We start from the raw sequence: 12,380 nt of genomic DNA on the forward strand, positions 1-12,380 counted from the left end.
TGCTCCCAACTCTGAGTTTAGTATTTTCCAAGGTGTTCCTGGGAGGAGACTCACAGCCCCAAGGCTTTACTGCCCTGCCCACTTGCAGCCCCATCTGGCCTCTGCATAGTCCTGGCTGGCTGCTCTGCATCTCCCCTGGCTCTCCAGGCTCACTCTGACTTTTCCACAAACATTAGCCACATTCTGGTGACTGCATCTCAGCCTAGACATGAACTGCCTGCATATAGGAAGGCAGCTGCCAAACAGCTTTGCCAAGTCTTTGGGAGAGATGTGAAGGGAATACAGATTGCTTTTCTCCTCACACAAGATGGTGCTGGAAGACTGGGAAGAGAGAAGCCTGATAAGGTTTTGGAAGCTGTACTTGCTACAGCTTCCATGAAGAGAATTGAATGCCTGGGGAAGCAAGGGTTAGCTGCCCGACAGCTCAGAAGAACAGAAAGGTATCCCTCTAACAAGTGAATCCTCCTGCTCTCACTCTTTCCAGGAGAGCTGCTGGCCCATTCTCTTCTCCCCCCTTCCTTTCAGCCCATGACAAAATGGATAACCAGGGCAATGCCAACTAGTCCTTGAAGCATGCTTGTGATAGCAATTGTAAAGTCTTATTCAAGAAAGGAAGCTGGTAGAGCAACAGTAATCCTCACTGTGACCTTGGATTTTAAGTCGTATTGGGTGGGTAACAAGGCCAGTCTCACAGTGAGAGGGGCTACTGACACTTACCATCCACTGGCCCTGCTTGGGCACTGCTCCTGCCGGCTGCACCTTGCACAGCTCTTCCCTCAGCGTGCATTGGGACTCAGCAGGCAGCTCAGCTGTCAGAAGGCTGCTTGTGTGCAGCTGCCTCTCTGCTTACAGAAAACTCTCAAGAGCTTTGATTCTCCCACAGCTTTTGGAGAACGCCACATCAATATCTCCTGCCCTGCCCCTCCTTTGCAGGCAACAAGCTTTGCTGCTCAAGACTGCAAAGACTGCAAGCTGCCCCCTGAACTGTGCTTTGGGCATCAATGAAGAGACATGGCCAACCTAATCTGCTGTACATCATTGTCATTATAAACCCTGGCACATGAGAGGACTCCCACCTTCACGAAATGCCTCTCAAATGCACAAGAGTATATGTCAAAAAAAAAAAAAAATTTCAGGCCAGCCCACTGCATTCCACCAGCAGTGGGGCTTCCCTCTGCAATTTCCAGCAGGCAATAGGAGGGCTTTGCCTTTGCTCTTGGCCTAAGTCACAAGCCTCACAGCCAAATGAACAGTTGCGCTGTTGTCTCTCTTTTACTTCCAGTCTCAAGCACTCATCTGCCCGTGGCTCTTGGCTAAATAGACAAAGCTGCTCCCAGCAAGTTGAGATGCCCCTTCACAGCTTTGAGTTCCCATGCAACCACACCTGGGAGCTCTGGCAATGCCCAGAGCCCCCACCTCTGGGAACAGCATTCCCACGACCATTCTGGATTTGAGAATGTAGGGGAAGGCTGCTCAGAGCCTGGCTCTGATGCTCCTCCTCCCTCCAGGAAGATTCTGTCGAGTTTCTAGTAAGACTAGACAGAGCAATAATTGTCTACATTTATTTCATTTGTAACACAGCAGAAAAAAAAATGAAGTACAGACACTTTCCAGACACAGGAAAAACAGAGTATTTTTTAGGCCTGGCTTCTAAAACATATAACACAACAAGGAGAGATTTGCACTGAATTTGAGCTAAAAATGAGAACCATAAAGCTGCACAAATACCAGCACACTACCAAACCTGTGTCTGTGCCTCTTAAATCTCTAATGCTGAGCAACCTAGCGCAGAACTGCACAGAGCTTGTATGGATGGGGTTTCATGGTGCTCCCAAAGATAATGTCTGTGTTGATTTCCTTAACTCCTTCTGGTACAGTGAACTTGAATTTCTGCAACAGGCTGCAGAACATGATGAAAAGCTCCATCTTGGCCATTGTCTCTCCTGGACAAACACGGTGACCTGCAAGGGGTGAACAGAAAGAGAAGTCAGTCCCCACCAAGGTCTGCAACCAGCACCTGTTTCCCAGCTTTTCTCAGGTTCATCAAGGATCAAAGAGCTTTGCTGAATTTGACAATTTCCTCTCAGATTGAACTGGACTTACAACTGAGATTTCTGCAATTCATCTTTGCAGGATCTGCCCAGATTATAGAAAAGATACCAGAAATGCTTCTCAGAAGTTTCATTCTTGCTTTTTTAATCTACAGGACTTCCTAGTTTTATGAAAGGGATTTCTATCCTTTGATTCCAATTAAAAACAAGAAAGCATATTTAGGTTCCCTCGTGGCTTCTGCTTAGAACAGGCTGACTTATCTTCCCTAATAACAGTGAAAAATCAGAAGACAGAGGACATTCTACACCTGATGAAACATTTTCCTACATAATGGTTTCAGCAAAAACAACATGTTAAAGAAAAATTTCTTCCCAATTTATTAATTAACTCTGTCCAGGATACAATTCCCAGAGACAGTGACAAACTCTGAAATGCAGTGGTCAGGTCATTCAATTTGGATGTGAGAAACCAATTCCTCTTCTGCCCAATTTAGACCAGAAACCTGAGCCTGACACTTTCCCATCTCAGCTGACAGCTCTGACAACCAGGCTATTCGCTCCTGGCATGATCCCCAAGAGCTTTTGTTTGTTTAAGCTTCTATAAACTCACACACTGGTGAAAGAGTGATTCCAGAAACCCCACAGGAAAGACATAGACTTCTGGATGTATTTGATCCAGCTTCTGGATCTCCCACTCATCTCTCTGCACTGATGAATACTTATACAAAATAAATCAACTCCAGCACAGCAGCCTGCCACAGAATATCCACTGTAATGGCATAACCCGGCATATATAGAGGAGGACCAAGGGCAACAGTGTAAGGACTCAAGTTCCTAAGTGATTGGGAATTCTGGGCCCTTACTCATTTTATCTTCATTGCATATTCACAAAAATCTAGATCAAGTGTTTATACAATTTCCAAACAACTTATTTTTGCAGTCAAACATTTTTCTGGGCTGGGAAAACAATGTGCTCCTACAGTTTGGGGTTACACTCTCCTCTGGCCTTCTCCACAATGAAAATAACACAACTTCATCTAACCCACACACCTGGGCTCAGCTCTCAGTGCACTCACCTGCTGAGAAGGCCAAGAAGGCCTCTCGGGTCACAAAATTTCCAGCCTTGTCCAAGAAATGGCCAGGGTTGAACTGGTGAGGTGTTTCCCAATAGTCAGGGTCAAAAAGAGCTGAGTCTACATTTGCCATGATTAGAGTGCCCTGAAAGGAAGGAAGAGGCAGTTGGCACAGTTCTAGCTCTCACACATAAAGAATAAAAGGACACAAACAGATTCCAGCTATAATTCTGCGCACAGAAAGGCAGTAGAAATGAAAGATTACATAATTAGGGGAAAAACAATCTCAAGGGCTGTGAGGGGTTTTTGCCAAAAAATAAATAAGCAAAGAAACTTCAGTACTTTGGGTTCAGGGATTTCCCTGTATTCCTTTATGTCTTTTTTTCCAGTCTGTAAGCAAATGCCATAGAATGTGTGGTCTGCAGTTCTTTAGCACCATATCCTAAATCTAGTGAAATGATCTTCCTGTCCTGAACTGGAGGGGAAAGGGTTTAATGGTAAACCTTTACTGGTGGCCAAAGATCACGTTAGAATAGAAGGGATATCTGTACCTTTGGAACATGATACCCCAGAACAGTGGTATCCTTCACAGCTTCTCTGGGAATTGTGATTAAAACAATGCTGCTGAAGCGGAGGACCTCATGAACCACAGCATTCGTGTATGGCAGCTTCTTCCGGTCCTCGTAGCAGATGAGATGGGAGGGACTCAGAACAGCATCCAGCTCTTTCTGGACTTTGTCTAAAAAAATTAAAATATCCATTATAGAAGTAAGAACACTGTTTTGGATGAAACAGCTTTCATTTCCTTTTTGGAGTATAGTCGTGATAGAAAAAATAACGATATACAAATAATTTATACTTACCATATCCTGAAGTTTAAATGCATTTGTATAAATGTATATATGTAATGCATTTATATTAATATAAATTTATACAAGTCATACATTTATACAAATGCATTTGTATAAATGTATGATTTGTATAAATCATAACCAGCTAGTTATGATTTTACTACACTCTGTTTTCTAGTTGATAGGTTTTATGTTCAGACCCTCTTTCCACAAGCCCAACAGATTTATGGAGCATTATATTTAAAAGAGGTGGAGAAAACTACAAGTATAACAAGACCTTATTATGACATCAATTCAATTAAGCTGTTGATTTTACTCCAATCAAATACAGACTCACAGCACACTAATGACAGTGTTGCAAGCAAGCCACCACATCGAGCTGACACATGTGCAATGCTGAGAACTGAAATAGGATCATATTACTAAATATGATCTACCATCACCAAATATTAATCTCTTTGGGCTGCTATCTAAGCTTACTAACACACCTTATACCGTCTCAGATGGGGTCAGATTTCACATTTAAAACTTTGGCTAAGAGGAATTTTTTTCTTTATAGTTTATCAGAATTTGAAGTGCATGTGTGTGCACAGGGCTCTGTTCTTCAAGCATTCTAGCACCACAAGCATGAAAAGAATTTCTAGCCCTCAGCCTGAGAGTCAAGAATATGTACTTGGCTTAGTAATTCATCACCTCTGAAAACTCTCTACCAAATCACCCAAAAATTTTGAAACTAGTGCGCAACTGTGATCTTGTCCAGAATTTCTGGATCATCTTTTTGTCTTCCTTCTCTGTTTAACATTCCCATGCATTAGAATAAATATATCTGTTTTACAGAAATTTGACTGATGTCTCAATTAATGAACTCAAATAATATAACCTTATTACACGTGCTGGATGCCAGAAAATCTTCACTTTTCCCTAACCCAAACTCTTATTCCACCTTGTGTGCTTTCAGCCTGTATCTTCCATTATATGCTTACAGTGCTGAAAGAGTCTGACAAAAATCAACAGGACCCAATACAGTATCAGAGCCTGAACATCCCTGAAATTCTAAAATCTCAGTCTGAAAAAAATTTACTACATTGGCTTATTAAAAGCAAAGCTAAAAAATTATCTTTAAAGTAAGCTTGATCTTAAAAAAAAGCTTGATCTTAGCCAAAAAAAAAAAACAAAAACTGCTCTACTTTAATAATATCCATGCTTGTTGTGTGCTACTCACCTTGGATGTCAGGGTAAACCAACATATAGAGCAGAGCCCAGCGCAGAGTGGTGGCTGTGGTCTCTGAGCCACCCAGGAAAAGGTCAAAAACAGATTGCACCATGTTGTCTTCATCAAACGTAGAATTGGGGACATTTTTAGTCTACAAGTGTCAGTGAGAAAGGTAAAATGTAGTATAGCTGTGTAATAGCACTGAGACAGACAATTATCACTGTATCTAAAGGAACAAGATTTCTAGAGGACAAAGAAAACACAGATAACTTGAGCAGAACACAGATATAGGCAAAGACTTTACTCAAATGAGTACAGTGATACTGTTAAATTACAGGTGCTGTTGAATGTGTCAGGTGTATAAGTCCTGTTATGCTACCTTGTAAAGTGGCATGTTGATTTCTGTTAACTTCCACAGCAGAAAAACACATTTCTAGGTAGTTTTATCCCATCCATACCACTTCCAGCACATTTGCTGATTCCAGGAATCTGTCTAATATATAATGTTATCCTTTTAAAGATTTATGCTTTTTTTCAGAGCACAGACTGACAACATTTTAAGATTGTCATGATACTCATACAGCACTACTAAGCACAAAAATAGTACAAAGCAAGAATCAGAATTCAGCAGCCACCTAAATACCTGCACCTTTTCAAGGTAATCCCTACTGCCTAGCCCTCACTAAGGATTCCAAAATATGATAACAAACCAATATAAATAATTTGTACTTCTAGAAGAAGTTCTTGAACTAACTATTCAAAGTTCATATTTTGAGTTTGACAGCAGAGTTTTTAAGCTGTTCTTGCAGAGCTCTGTAGTAATGTTGTTGTGGGCAGACAACGGCAGGGAACCTATTATGGTTGGGTCTGTGTCATGGACAATGCACATAGCAATAATCACTCACTTTCTCTATCTGCTTCAGGTAAAAGTCAATGAAATCTTCTGGTTCATCTATTCTGCCTTTTTCCCTGTGACTTTTGATTTCCTGCCTTACAAAGGAGCGAATAAAATCCCGGGAAAATCTTGCTTTATGTAGAGGTCCTGGGAGGTGCTCTGCAAACCACGGTAACATTTCACACATCTGGAGAGCAAGAATTCAGCACAGAAGCAGTTAGTGACACTGTAGAGAAGCCTCATGACAGAGATATAGTGTGGACATTTTTGGTGCTAAACTGCTGAATTAATTGCTCTGAAAAACATTCTGTGGCATCAAAAGAAATGTTTAGTACATAAACACACATTAAAATCACAAATTAGGGATAGCACAGTTTCCACCCTAGATTTTTTCCCATCTTTACTAGATAACTCCATTTGTATTTACTCTGTTAATTCACCAACAAAATAATCTACTTTTGCAGATAGATGTATCAATATTCATAATTGAATCATGTCAAACCCAAAGCATTGCAGGTCCAGATCATATTCACAGTCAGAATATTTATCAGTATTCAATAATGCAATACTTTAATAATATACATACTGATATAATTATATTGCAATAAATAATGAGCCCAATGATCAAATAAGTTGTTGCATGTTAGTAATAATCTAATAAGTAATATATAATCTCATTAGTAATATTCTCACATAATGAAAGTGGCTGTTCCCAAAAGCCACTATATAATCGAAGGCTTCAATCAGCTGGTGGAAGGTTTTATCCTCCAGGGAGAAACGATGTCCGAAAACCACAGCACAAATCACATTGGAGACAGCATGGACAATGGGGAAGGAAGGGTCCACAGCTTCTCCTGCAGACAGAGAAAAACATTCATCTCCAAAGCACTTCCTTCTCATCCTTTGCCATTTGGGAGAACAAGATTACAGTGACATTTTGTAATAGATGTCCTCTATGATATTTATACTGTTACTCAGAAACACCCAAAACTCACCAGGAAATGTAACAAAAGATAAACCTCACTCCAAAATGAGGACAGGAAAGTCTCAAATCTTTAACTCCTGGTCTTGTTTTTTTAATTTGCTTTCTGCTTTGCTTTGTTTTTTAATCTCAATCTTGGTGTTGATCCCAAAATACAAACTGCTGAGGTCAAATAATCTCAAGGGTTCAGAGGGGGTTTTGTCAAAAAATAAGCAAAGAAATTCCTGTATTTTGGGTTCAGAGATGTCTCTGCTGTTTCCTTCACGTTTCTTTTTCCAGTCTGTTAGCAAATGCCACGGAATGTGTGGTCTGCAATCCTTTAGCACCTTATCCTAAATCTGCAAATCTAAGGTGTGCTTCCAAATCTATTCTATTGAGTAACAAAAGTAGTGTTAACCCTTAGAGTCAAGCAGTCTGTACTGTGTGTGCCCCCAAGCACTGTGTCAATGCCATACCCTCCTTGTCTCTGAAGAACTCCACCAGGTAACGGGCCTCGGTTTGTATCCCACGCTCCATTCCTTTATTCCCCATTCCCAGTTTTCGGAGAGTTACAATTCCAAAATGTCTCTGTTGTTTCCAGATGAGACCATTTGAGACCAAGATACCTTTAACCATCAAGAATTGATTTTATGTCATAATAAAGTTCATATAATTGTAGATGATAAACACAGTAAGAGTCATCTTCTCATCATGCTGTCGCTCAGAGAGGGGGGACACATCAGGGCAGTGTTCTTTGAATTGAATGTTGTTAGAGGCTGAGAAAACACCTTGGTTAAGACATTACCATCCCTGCAAAAAAAACCCTCTTGGACCTCTGGACTCACACACCTGCCTTCCTAACCTAGTCCTATTCTTTCAGAAGCATCTGTTTCAGGTCTTTGAGGGATCCTGTTCTACCAGGATCTTTATACCAAATATTGAGTTCTCATCCTGGAAAGGTCCCTTCTGGAAAGACAATGAAGCCAGGGCAAGAACCACCCAGCCAAAATGAGAAGGAAAAATAGGCTTTAGCCAATCTGCAAACAGCTTCTTAAGATCAAGAGTTTCTGTGGGACAGAAAGGAATCCCAGGCTGCTCTGCTGTGAGTCTGTGTTCTAGCAGAGACCACTCAGCATGAACCATTTAATCTGCTTGGTGTGGAAATTCCCTTCACAAGTCTAGCCTGCACTTCTCCCTGGGAAAGCCAGCTTGCTCCCTGAGACAGCTGCTTCATTAGAGACTGGGACAGCTCTCCCCTATTCCTTCTGCTGTCCTGGGAACCAGGGACAGGCAGGTGGTATCTGTGCTGCAGTCACAAACTTGCAGCTGAGCTGCAGCTGTTGGTTAATGCCATCCCTGCTACAAATTAAGAGTTTTAGGGCATGTGTCACAACCCAGCTACTTTTCTCCACAGCACCCCGATAAAAAGTGGCAATACAGATCCTTCCAAATGGACTGAAATGGCCCCAGACTTAAAAATCTCTATACTTTAAAGTAGTGTTTCGCTACTTACACTGGCTAGTATTACAAATTAAAGCTTTCCAGACAGTAGTTCACATTAAACAAATCCTGACTGAGGGTAAAGGCATCTGCTGTACATTCTCTGGATAAGAGGCTGATGGAAACAAGTTCAATTATTTCTGTTTTAAACATATCAGTATCCTTATTCTCTCTCCACTGTGATTCAGCAGTGTTTGTGATAAGACAATACAACACTTTGAACACTCTGGCTAATAAATTTAAAGCTCCACTGACCTTCCTGTGACTTTGTACTTCGGAGCAAGACTTGATCAAAGTTCCATATATGCTTTCCTTACAGCAGCCTTTGCTGTAATTAAACAACTGGGAGCATAAAGATTTACTTTAGTCTCAGCTTGCAAAGGAGGCTGCAGGCTCAGGATTATTTCAAATCAGGGCATGCAGACAACACTAAGAACGTTGCCCATGCTGCTCTGATAAGATTCTGAAATACATGTATGACAGTGGGATTTGGAGACCACTTAGGATAATGCTTCAGGATAATATGATTCACCTTGAGCAGACAGAAAAAGTCAGTTGGGAACTAAGGGGTTTTCAGTAAGAAAAACACAAGAGGAAACAAAGACAGTCAAGGGTGAAGTCCTTCCAGAGACATGAACATCTTACCCTTTCCACCTGCCATTTGGTTGAAAGTGTAGGTCTGCAGTCGCCCCGAAACATCCTCCGAGTTGTTGGTGAGACCATTCTTCACAGCTTGGAACCCATAGAGCACCACCATAGGTCTGTGACCCAACCACAGGGTGCAGATGTTGCCATAGGTTTTTGCCAGCTGCAGGTAAGATCAGTGCCCAAAAAAACCCCATGGGAGAAACATCAAAGAACATGCACACACGATGGGCTGCTGTCTTCAGCACAACGTTGCTCAGGGGTTCAGCAGGTGAAAAGGGACAGTGGCTGTTTTGTGGTGTGGGTGCTTTCCACAAGAAGGGTCTGGGCTCTCTCTGGGAACACAACACCCACAGAAATGTAAGCAATGAAAGAATAAATGGTCCTTTTCTAGAACCTGGCCTGGGTTACCTTTGCAATACCAACCATAGGGTAAATGCCCTTGAATGTTTATGGATCTGTACAAGGTTTCCTATGAAATTCCACCCGGCCATTCTTGGTTACATTTTTCAACTCCATATTTCATTGACTCAGACAACATCCAGAATTTCTTGAAATTATGAATTCCAGAACTCCCCTTCTAGAGTTCTAAGTACTGCAGATTTCACCTTTCAATGGCAAGAACTCTTCCCATCTTATACTGAAATACCGTCAACTGAGGCATCTAAGCATAGATGCCATCTCTGGGTACTGATGGTAACTGCTCTCAGGCAATGCCGTGGGTATTCTGCAAGGACAAAGTCCCTGATGCTTGACCAAGAACCAGTGCAGATCTGTCCTCTCATAGTCATTAACATGTACCCATCAGAAAATTTTAGCATCATGCTCATTAAGCTCCCTTCAGCTGCAGCCAGATACCCTCTGACCTGCAAGTTGCACTTAGCACTTAAGGAAAGGCAGCAATTTGAAAAATATATTAACATATTGGGTTCTCTTGTGATATTTTGGCTCAGTGGAGGATGTTGAAAACTGAAAGAATCTGTATGAGCAGGCTTAGCATGGAGCTCATTCTTCCCATCAATTATTTCCTTTCACCATTATTTACATCTTTAGTTTATCTGCAAAGAGTACATCCCAGAATGGACTTCAGAGAAACAATGCATGAAAGGATTTGGCTGCATATGGGATACAATCTTCTTTCCATTCCATAAGAGCAGAAGATATTCTGGTTCAAGACACCTCTGAATTCAAGACACCTAGTTTAAAATTATTTTCAATAAATGCCTATGATGGGAAATCTGAGAATAATTGTTTTCTTTCAAGGCCAAAGATTCCCTTAAAAATAGAAGTATTTTCTGTGGCAAAATTATTATGTTCAGTTCTGTTTAAGTTGCACACATATATGAATGAGTCTTTCACATGAAATTATTAGGCTTTTACATGAATTAGACTGTCTGCAGGATTTTTACCTTAACTTGTTTAGGCACTTCACTTCCACAAATCACCTTCTCTCAGGGTTCTCCCTGTTACTACATCAGCCTAACAACAACCACCACCATTTTTTCCAGGTTTTGCCTCAATAGCTCTTTAGTTCACATCTGCAAATACATACCTTTTTCAGGCTCCTGTGATCAGCTCTAAAGTTTATCCACCAGACACTTCCAATGATGGGAAATGGGGTTGGTCCAGGAGGAAATCCACGACTCTTCCATTGCAAATTCAGGAACTGTGCACTCAGAAGAAACAAAACCAGGGATATGAAAATTACACTTATCATCATTTCACACTTCCAAACTCGTATTATAAAATTGCTACAAATACGTCTGTTGAAATTGTTCTTTTGAACTCTTCCCTGTCACATTGAAGATTTCTGAATTTTCACCTCCCTTCTTTCCTACCACTCTTCCTGATCCAAGAGAATGAGGATTATTTCCATTCTTGAGTGTTATTTAATACATCACTGTGCTGCAATATGCTAATTTATACCATTATTTTAAGATCCAGCAGAGGCTGGGTCAGAGAAGGTGGGAACCTCAGCCAGAAACATCCTCTTGAGCAATCAGTTTGAGGAATGTGTCACTCAAAATACTGACTACATGCATGCCAAGAACTCAGGTACAAAGCAGTAAGCTGTCAGATGAGGGCAGGAATACTCATCAGGTAGCCTTCTTGTGGCAGAGGTAAAAGTAAGCAACCAGTAGCCTTGTACAACAGTGGGTAGAGATGCAGACTTGGGAACCAAGAGCAATGAAGGGTTGTAATTTAAAATCTCACAGTAAACAATACAGATGAACTGCAAATAGCACAGTGAAGAATCAAACATAACTAGTGCTATTGGCAAAAAGTGTAGCAGACCTCACATTAAACTACATTTTGGGGCTGAATTCTTGTCCCCCATAAGGCTTTATGAATTAATTTCTGCCTTATCTCAGTAGCAGGAGTTCTGCTCAGCAGAATTAATTCCAGACCCTGTAATTCTTTGCTTTATTTGTATTCACAGCACCTGAAGCAGCACATGCAAAGACCTCCTCAACACAAAAAAAAAAAAATCCCTACAAAGAGGAGCAGTTCTTAGAAGATTTCTAGAATGGAATCTGGTGGAATAGGCTGTTTGGGATGTTGGTACCAAGCTGCCTTATGAAGAACAGCAGACCTTATAGGGATGGGGCTATGCAGTGCTCCCTGAAGGAGTGCCTTTAATTCCATCAGACAGGGAGAATCTAAACACCTGCAAAAGGCTGCAGAAGACAAAGAACTCCATATGTGCTGACTGCTTGCCCAAAAATATACATAGCCCTGCAGAAAGAACACAAGAAGGCAATTACTGATCTTAATTGCTGTTTCCACCACACCCCCACTGTATTGCCTGTGCTTTCTCTGAGGCTGTTGCTCCTCTCACAGCAGAAATGTCCCTGCAGGCTGTCATTCTGTCTCAAGATTTGCTGTCTAAAAAAACCTCAACTTATCCTCACAACTCCACTTGCATAATCCACTGGTGTCACTGACCAGCTGGCAGAAAGGACATCAGGCATGTTTTGAAAGTTTTTTTCACATTTTATTCAACTCATCCAAGTTCTTCAGTAGCATTCAAGGCACCTATGTCAATCACTGTTGACAAGGGCAAGAACACTTCCCTGGAGAAAAAAATCCTTCCTTACACAGTAACTAATCTGGGTTGGATTCCAGAAATTTCTTCCAGTGCTCAGGAATCAGTTGCAATATATATCAAATATATTTGCAATAACCATACT

At 41.2% G+C, this 12,380-nt stretch overlaps 1 protein-coding gene across 1 annotated transcript; it reads right to left on the bottom strand.

Moving 5' to 3' along the window:
• Positions 1-1,546: 1,546 nt before the first annotated feature.
• Positions 1,547-10,927, bottom strand: LOC118690107 (cytochrome P450 2J6-like). The gene is made up of 9 exons (XM_036388824.2): positions 10,742-10,927; positions 9,190-9,352; positions 7,521-7,670; positions 6,777-6,937; positions 6,094-6,270; positions 5,198-5,339; positions 3,676-3,863; positions 3,128-3,269; positions 1,547-1,961 (listed from the first exon to the last, which is right to left on the bottom strand). Exons 1-9 carry the CDS (start codon positions 10,907-10,909, stop codon positions 1,783-1,785), a joined length of 1,470 nt encoding a protein of 489 aa, XP_036244717.1. The 5' UTR covers positions 10,910-10,927; the 3' UTR covers positions 1,547-1,782.
• Between the last annotated feature and the right edge of the window lie 1,453 nt (positions 10,928-12,380).

Source organism: Molothrus ater, chromosome 10 (assembly GCF_012460135.2).
Source record: "Molothrus ater isolate BHLD 08-10-18 breed brown headed cowbird chromosome 10, BPBGC_Mater_1.1, whole genome shotgun sequence".
Lineage (NCBI taxonomy): Eukaryota > Metazoa > Chordata > Aves > Passeriformes > Icteridae > Molothrus > Molothrus ater.

Bases quoted from the DNA above. Each gene is read 5' to 3' on its own strand.
- LOC118690107 (XM_036388824.2), bottom strand. From the start codon at position 10,909: ATGATGATAAGTGTAATTTTCATATCCCTGGTTTTGTTTCTTCTGAGT. The intron at 6,938-7,520 runs GTATGGCATTGA...CTCTGTCTGCAG, and splicing joins GTTCTTCAGAGACAAGGAGG to GAGAAGCTGTGGACCCTTCC. The intron at 6,271-6,776 runs GTGAGAATATTA...CTTGCTCTCCAG, and splicing joins GGAACAGCCACTTTCATTAT to ATGTGTGAAATGTTACCGTG.